Source organism: Emydura macquarii, unplaced genomic scaffold (genome assembly GCF_026122565.2).
Source record: "Emydura macquarii macquarii isolate MOO-44397 ecotype Brisbane River unplaced genomic scaffold, CSIRO-AGI_Emac_v2 contig_1253, whole genome shotgun sequence".
Classification (NCBI taxonomy): Eukaryota; Metazoa; Chordata; order Testudines; family Chelidae; genus Emydura; species Emydura macquarii.
In genome coordinates this window covers 100,181,477-100,201,655 of record NW_027131390.1, presented here as the reverse complement: position 1 = coordinate 100,201,655, position 20,179 = coordinate 100,181,477, and the positions used below count along the sequence as shown (strand labels likewise).

The following is a 20,179-nucleotide window of genomic DNA, read 5'->3' as shown; positions in this document are numbered from 1 at the left end:
GATGATACATATCTATACAGGACAAGGTGCTCAGATATTACAGTAATTGGGGGTGGTGGGAGGAAGAGGGGAGATCCCACTTAGCAGGAAAACTATTTATTAGAAAGATGTGCCGTCTGCCTCCATCCCAGAGCCCCGGTTGGGGGTGGAGGCCGGCAGTTTACATCTTTTTTAAAAGCTGCTCATTTAGATTTATTGCACTCATCAACATGCTGCTATGATTAGCCTCAGCTGTACATGCATCAGGAGATGCCACATCCATTAGCAGAACATGCAGATGACACTCAGGAACACGAAAATGAACCTATGAAATGCACAGGGAAAGGTTTTCTGATCTCAGATAGAGATTCAGACCAGAATCCACTTCTGAGCACAAAAAAACCTCAGACCCCCTCCCCCCCCAACCCATTCCCCGGCTGTGTGATGAGCTCTGGCAACACATCATGCTGGCTTCGATTTGGCCAAAGATGTACTGATGTTTACATGTACTGATGTACACGTGATCCTTAGTTTTCATTCAGGAATGCTAGCTGTGGTCCGCTTGTCTAAGACACAAACAGGCTTCTGCCATTTGAAATGTACCATTCCCACGGTTTGGGGCTGCGTTAGTATATCAAGTGGAAGGTCAGATTGTCTCAGTCCCTCTCATCTTCACTGTTACTCTGTTTACTTTTACTCCCCTTTCTTTTAACTTGAAAATCCTGGCCTGGGCTCAGCTGTTGACTCCTATGATCAGTACACGCTATTTCTGTTTAACTATTTAAGCAACAGATGACGTGCTGAGGGGCTGTGGCTGAGTATGCCTTGTGGAGGAAGGTGTGTGTGTGTGTGTGTGTGTGTCTCTCTCTCACTAGCTAAGCAGGTAGGTGCACCAGGTCTTCTCTCTCTAGCTTAGGTAGCTTAGGTCCCTGCTCAGTGTGCTGGCTTCTGAAGATCCCTTAGGCACCTAACTCCCCCAGGCATTGTATGGGGAACCTGAGAGCCTAGCGCAGAGCTGGGAATGTTACAAGGCAGCAGCCCACAAAGGGGGTAGGTGTGCCAGTGCTGAGTGGGGCAAAGCCGAAGTACGTATGCGTTGAGAAACTGGCCAGCGTGATTAAATGATTGGTTTCAGGACCAACAACCAGGCGGTGGCTGCACGGAAAGCAGAGCCCGGTGCGCTTTGGTGCCAGCTGCATGTTTCAACCACAAGCTCAGACTTTTTTTCCTCGTGCGCTGATGGAAGTAGCATACCTTTCACGGACGCCACCAACCAAAGCGCTACTTCGCCAGTGAACTCAGTGGAGCGGCGGTCAGGTGAAAGAGGCGGTGTCACACTTGTGCTCATGGTAGTAAACATTAATCAAAGAGGCTGAAAAAGACTGAGGCTAAGAAGCTGAAATAGCAAGACCCACCAGCAGCACAGCCTCAGGGTTCAAAACCATTCCACCACAGGCCTAAACGGGTCCTGCACCCGCATTAACAAAAATACTATCTACTGGGGTGTGTGGGCTTGGTACCGGAGCAGCTATACAACCAGGCTATGCCCTAACCCAAACAGCTGATACCCTCATAGTAGCCCAAAAAAAAGCATCATGGAATTGATCTCACACAGTCAGTATGAGGAGAGCCCCTCCCCCCACAGAAGGCACCATGCCACTGAACGCCTCAGGTAGCGGGCAAGAGCCTTCATTGCTACCTGTGGCAGGCTCGTTGCCCTAGTGCCCATACTCTGGGTCCAGCTTCAACCCATCTGGCAAGCTCCAGCTTTATCCCCTGCAATTGTCCCAGTGGCAGATGAGGGAGTGTTAAAAATCCAGCTTCCTGTCGAAGTTTTGTTTAATGCCTTTGCATGACAACTCAAACGGAATTACAAGTAAACAGTGACCGGTGAGAGCACACCCCCTCTCCCCCTGCCTATAACCTGCAAAGGAAAAGAAAATTGGATTTATGTCATTTTATTTCCAGCTTTATAAGGAATGAAAAATGCCAGGAAGGCTTCCCCCTTCACCCAGACACCACACATTACAAATTCTGCTCTTATCCAATCTGTTTCCTGGAAGACTCTATGACCAACACAGGAGCCAGTCAGACAATAAATTACACACAAGTGACAACTGACCGGAGGGGGAATGGTTTTAACAACTATTATTTAAAACTCTCCAGGGTTTTTTTTTTTTTTTTTTTGTGTGTGTTCAGTTTTGACTTCCCCTATTTTAGGCTTGGGCTAGAGCAAGGCTTCGCGTTCCAGCCATTGCTGGCTACCCTTGGCTGCAGTTGCACCAGTGCAAACCCCTTGTGTAGCACAAGTAAGCTGTGATTTTTTAAGGGTAAGTGGCTACTGTAGAAGATACAGTTTACCTTGTCTACAGTAGGCCTACACCAATGGCTGGCCTCAGGGTCACCGCCACAGCAGGGCCTTATTCAGCCACAGGTGAAAGAAAAGCTGCACGTGTTAAAAATTCAACATTTTTTCTTCCCTTCAAGTTAAGGACTGAGAACGTTCCCGCATATGTTTTCTCAGCGGAAAACAGAGAACACAAACCTTTAATAAGTTTAAAGGGCTGACCTGTGTAACTCAGGCCATAGAATTACCTTCAGTCTTACGATGGTTTGGCTTATTTCTACTCTACACTATGCTAACAGCAACTTCCAGCCTTTGGATCGTGTTATGCCTTTGTCACTACATTAAAGAGGCCTCTACAATCAGAAATCTCCCCCTGTAGCGATTTTTAAGCAAAGCACTGCTCAACCTTGGATAAGCTAACTAGAGTGATGAGGTCCAGAGGGGTAGCCATGTTAGTCGGTTTTTAGCAAAACGGGTGTCTTGTGGCACCTTAAAGACTAACAAATTTATTTGGGCATAAGCGTTCGTGGGCAGAAACCTGCTTTGTCGGAAAGCTTATGCCCAAAGTAATTTGTTAGTCTTTAAGGCGCCACAGGACTCTCGTTGTTTAAAGAGATTGCGCGTCTTTCGCCACTCACTATAAAGGTGGGTATTTCCAGCCCACATAGCATTCTTGTAGCTCTTCTCTGAGCCCTGTCCAGCGTCTCATCAGTTTTGTGACCTGTGGACAGCAGCTCTCATTTCTAGACGCTAAACTCATCTTGGTTGCTCCACTGAGGACTGCAGTGGTGGCACATTGGCAGAACACAGCTTTTGTCTGGGTGAAAGGCATGCAGCGCTGGAACCAGCGGCAGTAGCCGGCGGGATGTAAAAGGAGCCTGGTCTCAGCCCATCAATGCTGAACTGCCCTCTGGAATGGCAGCTGAGCTTTACTGGTGGCTGATATCAGACTCCATGGCCCCCAGTGTCACTGTTCTGGAGAAGCCACGCAGCACCCAGTCAACTCTGAACTGCTGCACAAGGAGTTGTGCCAACCCCTGCCCCGGCCCCGCCACCTTTGTGCAGAACAACAGCACCATTTCTGTTGCCGCTGGGCCCTCCGTGAGCAGGCTTTGCCGGGATATGAGACAGCCCCTCTTCACAGGGCTCTTTAGTCACAGATCCACAACTGTTAACGCAAGCCACAGCACTTCACCCAGTAATTGCTGCAGCAAACCCCTGCATGCTGGCTCAGCGATGGCCTAGCATTCAGAAAGCCAGCTAGAGACATGGTGAATTTAACACCTGGTTGGCTCGCCTTTAGGGGCGTCAGCCATTCTTGGCATTGTAATAGCACCATGGACACCCACAACACTGATTTTCCTTCACAAGAAAGAGCCTCACATAGGTCCTAGTTGAGTGCCCTCCCCCTTCCCCCATCCCCTTGGCCACTCAGCTGATTGCGTGTGAGAGGAATCCAAGCCTCTGGCTCCCTTGGTGTTGTAAGCCTCTTGGAGCCTGAGGAGAGAATCCAGTCACTGCATCAGGCTTGGGGTGCCTCGCCACACACCTCCTGAGCGCTTCCACCTGCTGCCTGACTGCCTAGGCCCATGTGTGTCGCCCCCACACTGGGCATTATACCTCCCAGCCATTGTGCCTGCATGCCCAACCCCCCTCCCAGAAACCCCACTCCCCAAGCAGCGCGCTCTCTGGGTCTGGGGTACAATGTAATGCTGTCAGGTGGCATGGGGACTTGTAAAGCCTAGCGCGCGCACAGAGCTAAAGCACCCGCGAATACAGCTCCTCTAAAACAACAAACCCGATGCGCAGTTCCCTGCCTCAGTTTCCTCACCGGTCCCACACATTCTTTAGGCTGGGGTTAAGCCTGGCTGGGGGCCACCCAGGTACTGGCGGGTCCACCGCACTCGTTGTGTGCTGAGCCATCTGCAGAGCGGTAGGAGACACTGGTGTCCCTTAGGTCGTTAGCATAACTGTTATGGTTAAAGCACAGTCAAATACCTCCCCACTGCCCTCGGACCTGCTTTCAGGCTGGTCAGCCATGGTGCCTATAGATAAATTCATGGTAAGAGCAATGCTGTAATAGTACCACACCTCATAAGTTTGTCCAGCCAGGTCCCTCCAGTCATCACAGCAACCTGTAGTCCCCGGCGTCCCCCCCGCCACACACACAACCACGGCCCCACCGCCCCTCCTGCCTGCCTGCTGCTTGGGTCGCACAGCTGATGCGTTCAGGAAGGTCTCTGCCACCACTGATGCTGACCGGCTGCAATTTGGTCCTCGGCACAGCTATTTTCAGTAGGCACGCTTGAGGTTCTCCAGCATTTCCATTAGCACACTGGGGAGGGCTGTACACATCCTGCCTGCGGGCAAGTTGTTTATTATGAGCAAATAAGTGCTCATGTTTACACAGGCAGGAAAAAAAACAAAAAAACCGGGATGCCTGGGACCGTGACCCATTTCCAGAGGGAAAAGTGCGTCAAAACAATGAACACTGTGTGTGCTTGTTCCTGGCAAATGTCCTGCCGTCGACTAGCTTGCGTGCGCTGCTCAGGGCAACGTGACAAAGTCAGCAGCACAGCCCGGCACAGTGGCAGTTGTACTGGCTGCGTATGTTGTCCTCCGCCCAAGGCCTGCTTAGGGGTGCCAGTTCGCTAATGGCTGCAAACTGAACACGCCTGCCCCATCTCACCCCCGAGTCCTTGCCCCTGAACCCCCCCCCCAACCTCACCTCCCCCCCCCCCCCCCTCTCCTTTCATCACTCCCCCGCCCCCGGACCCACCTACAAGCCAGGCTGCCGCAAAGCCTGCCTGCCCGCCCAAGCGGGGCACAACAGGGTAGAGAGAGAGAGAGAGAGAGAGAGAGAGAGAGTGTGTGTGTGTGTGTGTGTGTGTGTGAGAGAGAGAGAGAGAGAGAGATGTCAGTTCCCAGAGTGAGGAGCTGGGACAGGAGCAGTCAGGGCACAGCCTGGGGGTGGGGTGTGGTTCCTGAAGCGAGGGGCAGGGGGCGGGGCAATTTGGGGTCGGTCCCTGGAGCAAGGGACTGTGGCAATCGGAGCACAGCAGTGTGTGGGAGCAGTGTTGGTCCCCAGTGTGAGGGGCCAGGGCGGGGCACAGCGGGGGGGAAGGGGGTAGTCCCCAGAGTGAGGGGAAGGGTCAATCGGGGAACAGTGGGGCAGAGCAGCAGGCCCTGGAGTAAGGAGCCATGGAAATTGGAGCACAGCAGGGCATGGTGGGGGTTGATGCCTGGAACGAGTGGCCAAGGTGGGGACAATCGGGGCACAGTGTGGCACAACAGGGGTCAGTCCCTGGAGCGAGGGGTCCTACCAGCCCCAGCACCTACATCTCTGGCAGAGAGGCTAGAACGGGTTGGGAGCCAGCCACTCCTCTCCGTCAGCAGCTGAGCCAAGCAGCTCCCCAGGCTCTATCAGCACCTGATGCTCTTCCTGCCTTCCCCAGCCCCCCCCAAAAACTGGACACCTGGCAACCCTAGGGCTGCTGCAACGTTCATATGGGGCCAATGCTGAAGCAGTCACCTTGATGAGCTTAACCCCTGTACTGGGGACACGGCCAGGAAAATTCAGTCTCTAAAAACAATCAGCCATTTGGAACCAAAAGCCCGGCCATTCCCCCACTGCTCTTGGAAGGAGACTCTGCTTGTGGCTACCATGCTGTTCTAGCCACTGGGCCCAGCCACTGTAGTCATCACAGATTTTAAGGCTAGACAGGACCATTATGATCACCTAGTCAGACTTCTTGCATAACACAGGGCAAAGAACCTTTCCATGCTCAGACCACGTTTTCCATACAATCCCCCTAGGAGACCCCTTCCATTTAGCGATACAAGCATGCCAGGCTGGGTGCAACAACTGTTTGTGCTCCACCCACCCAGCTGAGAACATCTGCACTACGCCGACATGACAACGGCTTTTTTGCAGTCACTTAAATGTATAGATCTGCTTATCAGGGTCTACAGATGATTGACTTGTGCTCACAGAAGTTAAAAGCAGCTGCCTCTCAAAAATTCATTTGCCGAAGGGAATGCCAGAGAAACACTGGATGAGACTGATAACATCATATATATGCAATAGTTTTATTTTTTTTAATATAAAAAAGATTCTAAAGACTGCAGAACACCTGTATCCTAGTTTCTTACACCACCCTTTTAAGCTAATTTCCCCCTAAAGACTTGCAATAGCACACCGTCCCCTGAATTTGGCCTCGTCACCCTTTCTACGGGTATAGTCTGAAGCTTCAATATGGCACTTGTTTCGCTGAGCTGATGGGTTAAGGTATCCAAAAAGCTGGGCTATGAAGAGTTCCACACCTCTCAGAGTCAATGAGTGCCAGCAATGAGCCCATGAGCATGTCTTTGTGTCCAGGAATTATACGGCACATGCACTGCAGAGCCACTTGTCTTTACCGTGTAAATGCTCAGTCTTGCTTTAAAGGTATTCTGCACCGAAAAGGATTCCAGCTTCAATTCAGGAAGCAGCAACAAAGTCAAGCAATTGTCCACAGCATGCCAGTCCTGGCTGTGTCAAATTTCTAACACACAATCAATCAACCGTACCATTGTAGGTCTTGTTGAGCTTGTTGAATGTGAAATCTAAGCTATGGGTAGAAATAGGCTTTCGGTAAAGAGGATTGGATGCCTTAAAAAAAAAAGAAAAAAAAAATTCAAACAGAAAAGTATATAAACAGCAGTAACACTGATACGCCATCACATTCGCTCAGAGATAAATCTCCGCTTGGCTTCCTCTGACATGTGTCAATCAAATTAAAAAAAAACACCTTTGTTGCTGGTATGTCTTCATAAGAAATGTGGTACCTGGCTGCACCAGCGTTCCATCTAATTCAGTATCCTGTCTCCTTTTTCTAGGGGAATTTCTTATAACCCAGAGCAGATAAAGTTGCAAAGATAGTGCAAAACAGATTACACAGGAAAACTTGGAGAAGCCACTGCCTTATGGACACTTCCAACTGGCAAATCGAACCAGGATGGGACAGACTCACCACAAAAACCATCTATAGTTTCATCAAAATGTAAGGCAATGTAAATTTTAAGTAATAGGATAATCTTCAATGCAATTATAATGGGCTTGCTCAAAGTTAGTTCTTCCAGTCTGCAATGGATAATTACAATCTAGATTGCAAATCCTGTCTCTGCTATGGGAGTGTACAAAGCCAGCACAATGGAGCCCTCATCTCAACTGGGGCATCTACCACTGTAATATCAATATTAAAATTGAAGCCTGGACAAAACATTGCTGAATATTTGGATTATTCCCTTATGCAGCTTTATTCCTTTATAAGGAGCAGCACACAGACATTAGCTGCAATTAACCAGAGTAAGAGTGCACACAGCTCAATAGGGCCAGACTGCCCCATCCCCACCCTGCAGCACACCTACATGCAGCAGGGCACCATTTTGCCAATAGCATCTTCATATCAAGTCAGACAAGTTCTCTTTTAGGTCTGACATCCTCACCATGAGTCTCCATATGCCTTATGGCCCCCCCCATCCCCAACCCATGAACCTTCTCCAACCCTACGCCTATGCCCACTGAAGCACCACTCACCATTTCATATCGCGCCCGGGAGCGTTCGCTTTGGAATCTGGCAAACTCCCGTCTGTCGTGAATGGTGACAAGCAGCTTCCAGACAGCCAGAAGTACAATTCCGATCAGTAAGATGCTGCCCACCACTGCCAGCAAGATGGTCAGGGCATTGGGTGCAGAACCACACTCTAGCGAGGGGGAAAAAAAAAAAAAAGCTTTGATGAGGGTCATCCCCTAACTTGGGATGTGCTTTCGGTAACATTAGATCATTCAGAGACACAGAGCACAGCTTCTGATTGGTCAATCACTGACCAGCGTAACTCCACTGACATTAATGGAATCGCTCCTGATTTACACTGCTGTCACAAGAGGTTTACCTTGGCATTGTCCTCTCTAAGTTTTAAAGAGATTTTCTCCAACACAAACGGGAAATCCTGTCCCCATTGATGTAAATCGCAAAACTCCCATTGACTTCAAAGGGGCGAGAAAGTCACCCAACACGTGCTTACGATGTACGTTTAATCTAAGTCAGCAGTTCCCTACCATCTCAAGTGTGCGGACCCTTTTTCAACCTCCAAACATTTGGCGGACCACCACCTGCTACTAGTTTTATTTGAAATTGTACATTTCCTTGATGAGGATGTTATTTTTCTTCTTGTCCGCGGACCCCTGTAGTAGCCTCACAGACCACCAGGGTTCCATGGACCACAGGTTGGGAACCGCTGATTAATTCAATGCTGCCAGCAATACCTGTTGTGTTTCTGTAATGCAGACAGACTCAGTGCAAGCGCAGAGCGCTCAGGGCTTAATACCACTGACAAAGTGGCTGTTTCAGCTCCTGGACATCTCTGAGCATGAAAATAGGAGAGCATTAGAATCACTGAGTCTATTAACGAATGGCTAATGGCTCTGCTGTTTCACTTAGGGACAAGAAACTCAACACACTGGATGCTTTTAGACATGAACATGGATGTTTCTGATTTCCTCAGTCAGGTTTGCAATACAACTTTACAGTCCTCGAATGCCAATATTCAGAAAGGAGCCCAGGCCATGAAATTCAGCATTTGGATCAGGGGTGTTGGTTCTCTAGCCAATGCATTTTACATTATCCAGATTCCCTTCCTCTCTTCAGGACTGGCTTTAAGCCCAAGCAGTTCAAGCAACTGTTTGGGGACCCACACAGTTAGGGGCCTTGTGCCAGCCCAGCTGACAGGTTGCACCAATTTTCCCCTCCAGCTGTGGAGCCAGAGACTGACGTAACTCACCCCATGGTTTCTCCAGTCGGGTACCACAATGGCGGCACTCTCTCAAAATGACTGTGACCCTTCAGTGCTCCCCAACTGTTACCCACTCTCCCACCCCTGCCATGTCTCCCCTTTCCCTCCACTGTCTCATGCTCTGTTGTACATTTGAGAGGGGAATCTCTCTCACGTGTGTTCTCTCAGACACCTCCCTTTCCTCAGTGGTGTTTCTCCCAAAAACCACCTCAGTCCTCCTTTTGATGCCACATCTTCAGAGTTCCCTTGCTACCCCAGTTCAAAAATACACCCCATCATTTCACACGGAGGCCAACAATATGTCTAGGGGCAGGCAGAAACAAAGCAGCACACACAATGCCACCATACAGCCTCTCTCTACCCCATCTTGGTGGTCTCCCTATTGTGGAAGAGTCTAAAAGCAGGACCTGGAAAATGGCCTCATGTAGGACAGTAGAGATATATGGGCGTAGGACCAGAGGTAGTTGCACTAACATCCTGATGTTCCCCTCCCCATCTAACCCAGGGAGCTTAGAGTTCCATGAACTTTAAGGTCAGCCCTGACTCAATTTCCCCAAAATCTATCTTAATTTCCTTCAAAGTCTGTTTTGGAGGAGGACTCCAAGCCTTCTCCTTACCCAGAATCTGCTAGGACCGCAATTATTGGGAGCACTTAGCCTTTCTGACAGCCAGGCAAGTTCAGCAGTAGCCTAGCACCTCTCAGGGGCTGGCATCTTATGTCAAAATGAAAAACAAATGCAAAAACAACCTGGCTCTTTGAGGACTGTCAGATTAGACTTTCCACTGGGAAGTTCCGAATAGGTGAACTTCATCACGCAGTCATTCATGGGGTAGACACACAGGATCGCGTGCTGGTCATCTGTTTCTGGAATGAAATGAAGGACATTCCTGAGGCTCTGTCAGCAGCGTAAGAACTGGCAGCTCCTGACGCAGGAATCCAATGCATCTAAAACATATGTTAAACAGTGAAGACACTCTGTAGCATTTGGTGGTATGGCGTCTCTGCACGGTGACATAATGTTCGGACATTTGTTATTCAGCTTTTTTCTTCCTGCAGGAAGAAAAGTTTCTACTATCCACGGATCTGGACTCAGAGTGGGATATATTTTCTGGAACTCTATAACTCTGGGGACTTTGAATTCCTTTAAATAAATTCCTGTTGGTACATATGGTGCACATTACAGAATAATTCAAATAGCTGAAATAGAAGAAGCCATTAACACTAGAGGGGGAAAAAAAAAGCACAATCCAACCCCGGAACCTTAGCTTTTTGTCTATCATCTGGACGCTCTTCTATGAATACAAATACATGGCGGTGAAGGAAATGCCTGGGTGGGTTTAGCCTACTTCATACAAACAGAGCAATTAACAGGGGTCTCTGAAAGAAGGTCAAGCAACTCAGAACCACTGCAAACTCCCTTTGCAAGGTCAGCAGCACTTCCCTGCAGATATTGGAGGAGTTGGGGAAAAAATGCAAAACAAAAAGAGAGCCAGGAAATGAGTGCAATCCGATTCTGATTTGTGGGGAAGGTTGATGTGTTCATAGACTAACAACAGAGCACTTGGAAACATGAAGATCTGGAGAGATGACAGTACTGACAATATTCAGTACTGACATCCTTCAGTGATGGGCACTATACAGATAACCGGATAAGTTAACCAGGGAGCCAGTGTGGCTTGGTGACTCCTGCTTGAGAGTTAGGAGAACTGGGTTCTAATTCATGACTACTCTATGACTCTGGGCAAGTCACTTTGCCTCTGTTTCTATTTCCAGCTTTTGTCCTCTTTAGGCTGTAATATCTGTGGGGCAAGGTCCATCTCTCACTATGGGTATGTTCACACTGAAAAGCAGCTCTTGTAGGAATGCTCATGCTAGCTTTAATTTAGCTAGCATGGCTAAAAAATAGCAGTGAGGATGCAGTTTAACAGACTCCGTCCCAGTTGGGAACAGAAGTACACACCCAGGGTTCCACTCTTTTTAGCCATATTAGCTAGATTAAAGGTAGGGCGCATGTATGCCATGCGAGCTGCAATCACACCTCTCACTACAACGTAGACATACCTCTGTGTTTCTACAGTGCTTTGCACAAACAGGGCACCAGCCTTGGCTGGGATTTCTAGGGCACTGGTGTAATACGAGTAATTAATAATCATGCCCACAAACATTTTGAAGAGGTTAAACTTACAGTCAGTGGTTCATGTAACAGTAAGATACTGAGGGGAAATATAGAAGCTGACATGATCTTTTCTTTTGACATTGCCATCCTATGCAGTTCAAAAAGGTAGCCGTTTTCATTTTTCTTTTTCTTGCTCTTAAATTTGGAACACTGTAGATAAAGTGAAGGATAACAGCCCATTTTATGAGGAAAGCAGTGAACTGTTTGCATAAATGGGGATGGTATCAAAACCACAATCCAGCGCTTGACTTGCATTCCAAATGTGCTGAATTGTTTTATCTCTGGAAATAATCAGGAGGTTTATTTTTTCAAGACCAAGATGGAAATGGGGAGTGTGGGAGGAAAGGGGAATAAGTTGAGGGAGAAAAGGTGAACGCGGGGGAGTGGCAGGACATTAGAAGATTTGGTTTAAGAAGGAATTTGTTTTGTTTTTTTTAAATGTACCATAGAAAAGCAGACTGTTTGTGTTACCGCTGCAGTTATCACTGAAAGGTCTCTGTCAGTGGCTTCTTTGGAAACCTGGTCATTTCAGGGAAGTTATAACTTGGGTGCAAAACAATTAGTTTGATTTCAAATCTGTTGTCCTGGATAGGCTCAGTTCCAAGTTGATATTTGTAGAGTTTAAAACAGAGGTGTCATATTCAGAGGGCTGAATTCCATGTATAATTAAGGGCTGTGAGCTGGGGTATAAATTTCAGCGTACTCATGGTTCCCCCTCTATCCCCACTGGGGTCAGTGGGACGTTTGTGCCGTGATCAAGGGTAGAATATGGCCTTTGTGTACTGACTAACCCTGTAGGCTGGGATTTGCAAATGAGCCTCAGGAAGTTAGATACCCATATCCCATTAATTTGAAATGAGAGTGGGCAGCTAACTTGCTTTAGGCACCTTGAAAATCCAGACTATGGTGATCATCATTAGTAGTAGCTGCTGAGGGCCTTACTCTAATTCAGTATCAGTGATCATATTTATGACCACTGCTATTTCACCCTATTATTTCTCTTCCTTCTGCATTTCCTCTGTCTCACTTTCCTTTATGTCTTTGACCTTGCCTCTTAGAAAATGTTTAGCCCTGGGTTACAGTAACTGCTGTCGATAGTGCAATGATACAGCTGCATCCATCTTCACACTAGTGTCAGTAAATATCAACATTCCAAGCTTTAACAAGTATCTTAACATGCACTATACAGTGTGTATGTACTTTCAGCCAGGTTTTGGTCTGTCTTGACAGGCTTCAGATCTTCTAGTAAAAACACAGCTCCTGGCCAAAACAAGAAAGTTTAAAACTAAATCTTGGCTGTTAGTTGCCCTGCCCCATCTTCCAAAACAGCCGGGGAGCTTGCAAATCACAAGCATGAGTCTGTGCTTCCACCCAGCACAATCTCCCAGGGTGCAAGTCAGCACAAAAATCTGGTCATGTGTGTTGCAAGACTTAGGCATGAGAGGGCAACATCAACGTAAACCCCTGTATTTATGGCTTTAAACAAACACCAGACTAGTCATGTGAAAGTAGCTTTTTGTGGTTAGAAGCCACTGGAAGGGTTTAAGGTAGACTTATGACCTTGTAGCTTTTGCAGTGAGCTGTTATTAAATGTGGTGGCACTGTTCAAATCACTTGGTGCTTGTAACAAGACTGGAAATAATATGGGAGAGTCTCCTAAGGAAAGAGATAGGAACTCCAGGCTGAAGTTGTTTAAAAGTAGCCAAAAGCATGTGACAAGGTTCTGAAGGGAACAGGCCCTCCCCTCCCCACCGATGGCAGATTGAGTGGAAGCTGGGAAAAGACAAGGTGACCTATTGTGTTTTCACCACAAATTGCTACGATTCTATGAGAAGGAAGGGGGGGAAGAACAGTGAAAAAAGTTCCAAATGTGAAAGGTTAGAGAGGACTTAATTTATCCTCTCATTCAAAAAAAGCCATCCATCTACCCCAATGCCCTCGCCTTTCTACTCCAACCCGTCCCTTAAAGCTCACTTCTTCCAAGAGGCCTAGAAAACATCCCACCTCGATGAACTGTTCATGTTACAGACACAAGGAGGGAGGGTGCCAGAAAAAAATCAACACAAAAAATGTAGCTCTGACAAGACACTTGCTAACCCTTCCTCTCAATCACTTTCCATTGGGATGCATCCTGTTCCCCTTACTTCATAGATTGGCTATAGCCAAAAAATACATAGCACACCTCAGGTGGCCTTCACATTCTTTACTGCTAGGTCATTTGTGCAGTAGGGTGGCCCCGGATGGCGTAACTTCATGGCTGCCCTAAATTATGCCGGCTGTTAACAGGCCGAGATGGCAGCTGGCGACTGGTAGGGCAGCAGGAAGCCTTGGACAGAGTGGACTGTGGGCAGGACAGACTGTTGTGCGGCAGTGGCTGGGAGCCATTTTACACCTGTCTAGGTGTATCTCTAAGACCACCTACAGGGAAGAAAAAATATAGACTCCCACAAGGCAATTAACTGCACATGAAATTTTACTTATTAATAAAACGTTGATTCAAAAGGTTGAGCCAACATAGCAGCTACCCTCAGAAAGAAAGCTGAGAGCAAAAAGTGCAACCAGTAAGTAAAAATCTGGAACAGATACATATTAAAATGAAAGAGAGAAACAAATATCTGCTTAACAAAAATGTGTTTTGCTATAAGAGATCAGGTAGAAAACTAATCTTTTCTTTTTTATATTTTTAGATTTTACTTTTAAAAACAGATCAGCTGCATGCTCATAATGTACCAGGCGAATTGAAATGCAGTGTTTAGATTCTGAATTCCAGATCTAATTTGAATCTAGTAACATTTACTTAGTGTCAAGATTACAAGCGTTACCTGTAGCTGATATGGATAACAGAACAAACCCAGCAAATGGTAAATAGTTGGATCTGGTAACATTGTAACAGTGAAGAGATTATAATGTGTAGGGAAGATAATGAATTAGCCTTTCTAAAGCCAGATTTTTATTTGCGATCTTCTTTATGGAAAAGCTATGATGTCCATCAGGGTAAATACAATTCTTTGCAAAGACCAGTTAAATCTAGCAGCCAGTTGCAACAGCCTCATGCATGAAGTTCCCATATGATTCTGCTGTACATTACTTACTGAGCACATCCACACGGGTAATGGTCTCATCCTTGCAGTGTTTATGGCAGGTTTGGTTATCAGCCAGTCTTCCTGAATTATATAACATGCACTCAATGCAGTCCCTTCAGGAGGGATACACAAAGAGAAAGAATAAATATCTTCGAAACCACACAAACATTCAGACATTTCACCCAAATTGTTTTCCAAAAGGAATCTTGACCTGTTAATCCAGTCACACATCTGCATCACAAAAGCAACAGAAACCTTTTGGCCAAGCCTTTCCAAATTAAGGACACATTAACCCTGGAGATGGGGCTGAATTGCAAACTTCCTGGTTATTTGGGTGTGTTTGTACTTGGAGCTTTGGTTTAACCCACCATAGAGATGGGTGTCAGCTGTTAAATTTGGATCCAGCCCTGAATGTCAGGCGATTTTGGATCTAGGTTTCTGGAGTGGGACCACCTCTGAAATGGCTGGAAGCAGAAAGGACAGATACTATGAATATTTGTTATGAGGCTATAAGCATTTAAATGCTCAAAGTGCCTTTTCCAGTGTATTTTCAGTCTCTTAAATCATAACCACTCCATAACACATAGCAAGATCCATTCAAATGAAACCCTTGCTCCAAGCAGGAAAAGCAGATCTGGCTGCCAGTAATTACCAGTATATGCCAGTAAATTACCCGTATACCAGTAAACGCCAGTATAACCTGCATTAGAACAAGGCATGAAATGACCTGTATTGATCACTTTCTGCCAGGTTCAGACTGGTTTGCAGGAAAATTTCCCATAGAGGCATCTGGACACCTCCAGTCACATACTAACAGTCCCCCAGTGCCTTCCCACAATTCCCTCTTTGTGCCCAAAAGAACAGAGAAGTTCTCCCACAATTCACTGGAAAATAATCAGAGTGGTGAAGCAACTACTGCTACACAAAGAACCATGGGCTGTGGCCCCAGAAGTCCTAGTAACACACATATGGGGGAACACAGGGCAGATGCGGCTCACACCTGGGCTAGGCTAACCCGCGTGCTGATCCCCAGGGGCTATCTCTGCATACCCTTAGGCAGCAGGACCAACATGAAGCAGTGACAGAGGCACCTTATTTGAAGGACGTCAGAAAACAAACAGTTTCCCTTTGTTACACAGGGTGAGCCATTAATGAGCACAGTTGGTGAGGTACCTTTTAGTGCTGCAGACACCCGGGCAGGTAGGACATTTCTCACAGGTCTCGCCAAAGGCTCCGGGCTCAGTGCATTGGCATTTTCCACAGACGCAGTTGCCTCTGCCGCTGCATAGCTGACTGTCATTCGAAATGCAACTGTTCGTCTCTGTCGAGCAGTTGCAGTTGTCTCCGATGTACCCAGCATGGCACTTGCACTCCCCACAGTGACACTGTCCATGGCCTAAAGATAATCGACAACAAGCACAAACATCAGATTTCAGTGCAAGTGAACAGACATGCTACTCGGGAAAAGCCTGGGGTGTGATGCAGTGACACCGTGCAGGAGGCAGGACGTAAAAAGGAACAGAGATGCACCAGTAATGTTGCTGAGTTGAAGGGAGGAAGGTTATTTGGAGGGGGAAGGGGGAAAGATAAAAACCCTAAGTATCAAGTTACTGGGAGCCTCAGATAAAAAGTTCTTCGTGTCTAGGTATTGTTATTATTATAATTTCTTCAAGACACAGAGTGGCCTGCAGCTGGGAAATCTGTCTGAACTTTTACAACCTAGGGACAATAGTTTTCTATTTCCTCACCAGCCAACATACAACTGGCTATTACAGATTTCATGCTACAGCCAGAGCATTCAGAATTTGGCTATAGCGTGATCGCCTTTATCTCTGTTTTCTCTGTCCTATGGATTAATGTTTTTGGATTCCTAGAGTCTCCTTTTTTGAAGTGTTACTCCCCTATACTATTGCCCACTAATACAGTGATTGATATTAAAGTGCAAACATTGACCTTGGAGCCCTGATAGCACCTTTCAGCAACGCCTCATTGCAGGAATAAAATGTTTTTTAACTCTGCTGCAACAGGGTCAATATATATTTCAGGCCCATTACTATACATTTCAGATATTCAGGATTCTAGGTTTTAGATATCGTGTATGTGAATGTGCCTTGCAGATTTCCTCTTCTATTGCTCATTACAAATTTCAGTAGTAGCTAAAGTATGTTGCAGGGTCAAGATGAAGGCCCCAGCTAATGAAGAAACGTTACCCTCTGATTTAGCATTATGATTTCTGCTGTTGTTGGATCAGTTTTTAAAAAAGGGAAAAACCTCAGGTAATTTAAAGCTGAGGACAGCTAGAGGTGAATTTCTTTCAGCATGTAGAGTTATTTGTTCCAGCCTGGTAAAAGAAACATGCTAATAAAGGATGTGTTTGTTTATATATCTGCACAGGGCTTTCTAAAGGGCCTGAGAATTTCAATGTAAATCCAACTCTCCCTGTTTACCACAGAGGGGAGCAAAGAAAACCCTACCCTGAGAGCAATTTAAAGCAGAAGGGCCAGAAAAGCAGCAAAAGAGCAGCTGATCCTTTGATTCTCCACACCCAGCCTCCTTGCCGAAAGCTGGCAAAGGTTCTGAAACAACACCTTTAGGAATATTGCTTTTTAAACCAGATGTGGCTATGTCTCAGCTGCACAGAAGACGATGTTTAACAGACACATACTGCTGGGTGCTGGAGAGCAGTGGTACAGTCACTATACTCTCGATACTCACTGTAGTTAACCAATGGGAGCTGAAGCAGATACAGAAAAAAACCAGACCTTATGGTCAATATACTAGTCTTCTTAGTACGGCATCACAGTTTCCTAATGTATCCAATATGGCTATCAATGGAAGAGCACTAATTGGGTTTTATGCTTGGCCTCCTCTAGTCCACGTGCTTCAGTAAGAAGAGCTTTCTCTATCCATCTTTCCCCAAGCTCCTTCTGTCCCCCACTTGCAGGATTCGGCTTTAATGCAAAGCGATCAATGGCTGTTAGAGAGAGTGCTCTTTCCAACACTCTCCTGTTAGTGAACAAGGTATGTGCTCTAATAACCAGGCTCTCTGGTGAACTACTGGGCACTCACTTCCCATGCTACCTTTTCCAGGCAGATCCACAGATGGCTTCAGATGGGGCTAACAACACTTCCCTACCTCAGAAGGATGTTGGGAGGATAAATGCATTAGATTACCAGGCGCCCAGATACTCTGGTGATGGGTGCCAGAGAAGTACCGCAGATAGATTCATTGTGTGCAGTTTTCAAAATAAACGATTGTTTTACCCTTAAGTTTGGGGTGAATTTATGGTTCCTGGAAATTAGTGAGTAATAGCATTGGTCCAAGCCCAGGCACAGAGCGGGCAGCACTGCTGTACAAACGCTTCCTCCTCACCCTATCCCACCAGTCTCTGTGGTGGTTACGTGATAAATCCAAATGCCTAGGGTTCAGTCTTTCATGTGACTGGTCCTGATTTTGAACCTAGGTCTTAGCAATGGAAGCCTACTGGATTAACCATTACACAAGCCAACTCATCCCCTGCCCCTTTAACAGCTGGAAATATCTAAGGCCTTCTTTGGGAGAGTTTTCCCACATTACAATACACAGAAGTAGGAAATGGACCAAAAAAGTCCCCACGCTCCCCAAACAAATCCAGAACCTCAGATTTATTTGCCAAAAAATTATCCACCTAGCTACAAGTGACGTTCCTGGTTAAAAGTGACATTCCTGTTTCTCAGACACTCTCATTAATGGTCCTTTGTCAACTCAAAGGAGAAGCAACTGCACCTGCCACTGAAAATACCTCTCAACAGACCCAAAGCACCTTGCTCATCAAACAGTGCAGTGGGTCTGGCTGCAGTCCCTCAGATTTGTAGGCAAAAACTCCAATAGCTGTAGATAAATGGAGAATCTGATCCAGTGGTGCTGCTCCAGCAAAGCCTCCTACTGCAGCTGTGGGACTTAGAGACAGCTTAACAAGTCAAGCATCTCAAAAGCTTTCAGTTATTGTAAGTGGAGTGTCAAGCTGTCAAGCATGTGGTTTCTGAATCAGCTCCCTGGCTCTTCTCTGCGTAAGCCAGGAGGGGGTCGCTTTCAAATGCATATTTTATAAAGCCAAACAGGTCGCATCTATGCTCACCAGCAAATTAATTACAGCTTTAGTTTCCCCAGTCTCATGTTTCTCGGACCAGACTGCTAAAAAGAATACATGCCGATTCTTCTCTTCACCACAAACACTGTGATTTCTCTGGCTTCCCATGACTCCTGCTTTAGCAGGGGTGCCGCAGCACCTCTCAAATATCAGCTCTGCAAAACAGGAACTTCTTTACTTTACTAGCCACCTCCTTTGCCCATAGCCTCCTAGGTGCTTTCAAGCACCATCATTTTCAGCATCATCATTTGCTTGGGACCAAACTCTACTTCAAAATATTACAAGCCACAGGGTATCTGCATGTTTATATGCTCTCCAAATGCAAGCTTCTTCTTCTCCTGGACCCGATATTGATAAGTAATCAGTTGTCCAGGAGGGGCGATGGAATGGTGTGTCTATTTTAGGCATATAATGTAAATGCCTGATTTATATATGCAAGTTGGCTGTTTGCACATGGCCAGTTAGTTTCAGAATTGGCCATGCCCAGGCACAAATTAGCAAATACATATATTGCCATAGCTACATGAATTATGGGTTTTTTATACATTCAGTACTGCAGTGACTGCAATGGGACCTTCATTATTATCAGCTGTATTACAGTAGAGCCCAGGGGTTCCAATCAAGGATCAGGGCCCCATTGTAGTTTAAAAAAATAAATCAGTAGAAATTCCTTGCCCCAGGGAGTTCACGATGCGGGACTGTGTTAGGACTCAACAGGTAGATGACCGACAAACCTTGTATTTAACAGTGACACTTTGAGGTAGCTCTCCAGGCTTGAAGAAGAGCTCTGTGTAAGCTGCTTGTCTCTCTCACCAAGAGAAGTTGGTCCAATCAAAGATATGACTTCACCCACCTTGCCCGACAAAGATAAGATGGGGGAGAACAAGGTAAAACAAACATGTTTTTGTATAATAAACGTATCAAGAACTTACTGAAATTCAGAGAGGGACTGGACATTTATAGGGTAACAGTAGTACCAAGAGTCATACCAGTTAACATTAACGAACATTTTGGAAGGATATAAAACCTCATTCTCCAGGGTTTAAGCCAGCTGTTCCCAAACATTTTCCTTGCATGACCCCATTTTCAGATGTGTTGTTTCCCACTACCCCAGGCAGCATGGAAGTTGCAGTTTACCAATGATGTCCTCCCTGCCGTGTGACCTCACGCGCACTGTATGTGCAAGGTCATGTCGCAAGGAGGATGCGATATTGCTTTACAAAATGGCGCCCTCTGGACTGCATGACCTCACACACATACGGTGCACATGAGGTCATGCTGCATGGAGGGCACCGTTTTGTAGAGCAAAACAGCATCCTCCGTGCGCCGTGACATCGTGCATACAGTACGTGTGAGGTCACCCTGTGCGGAAGAGGCCATTTTATAAAGGGGCGTCCTCTGCACGCTTGGGATTCATCTGCTGATGAAACGACCCCACTTGGGGTCACAACCCCCAGTTTGGGAACTGCTGGTTTAAGCCAATTAGGGATTCGGATGAGACCCTCACAAGGGGCAGATTAATCCACATCTGCCTACCAAGGGGTTTCTTGCATCTTTTTCTGAAGCATTCGGTGCTGGCTCCAGCCTGAGCCCAAAAGTCTACACCACAAATAAAGCAGCCCTTTAGCC

General features: G+C 46.6%; 1 protein-coding gene across 1 annotated transcript in view; it reads right to left on the bottom strand.

Annotated features, from left to right (window-relative positions):
• Window positions 1-6,396: 6,396 nt before the first annotated feature.
• ITGB5 (integrin subunit beta 5) overlaps window positions 6,397-20,179 on the bottom strand; it is a 114,493-nt gene continuing 100,710 nt past the window's right edge. The window contains exons 11-15 of the mRNA XM_067549614.1: window positions 15,594-15,816; window positions 14,430-14,533; window positions 9,909-10,025; window positions 7,905-8,071; window positions 6,397-6,977 (exon numbers count right to left, since the gene is read on the bottom strand). Coding sequence (XP_067405715.1) covers window positions 6,882-6,977; window positions 7,905-8,071; window positions 9,909-10,025; window positions 14,430-14,533; window positions 15,594-15,816 — 707 coding nt within the window. The 3' untranslated portion in view covers window positions 6,397-6,881. The remainder of the gene's footprint in view (window positions 6,978-7,904; window positions 8,072-9,908; window positions 10,026-14,429; window positions 14,534-15,593; window positions 15,817-20,179) is intronic.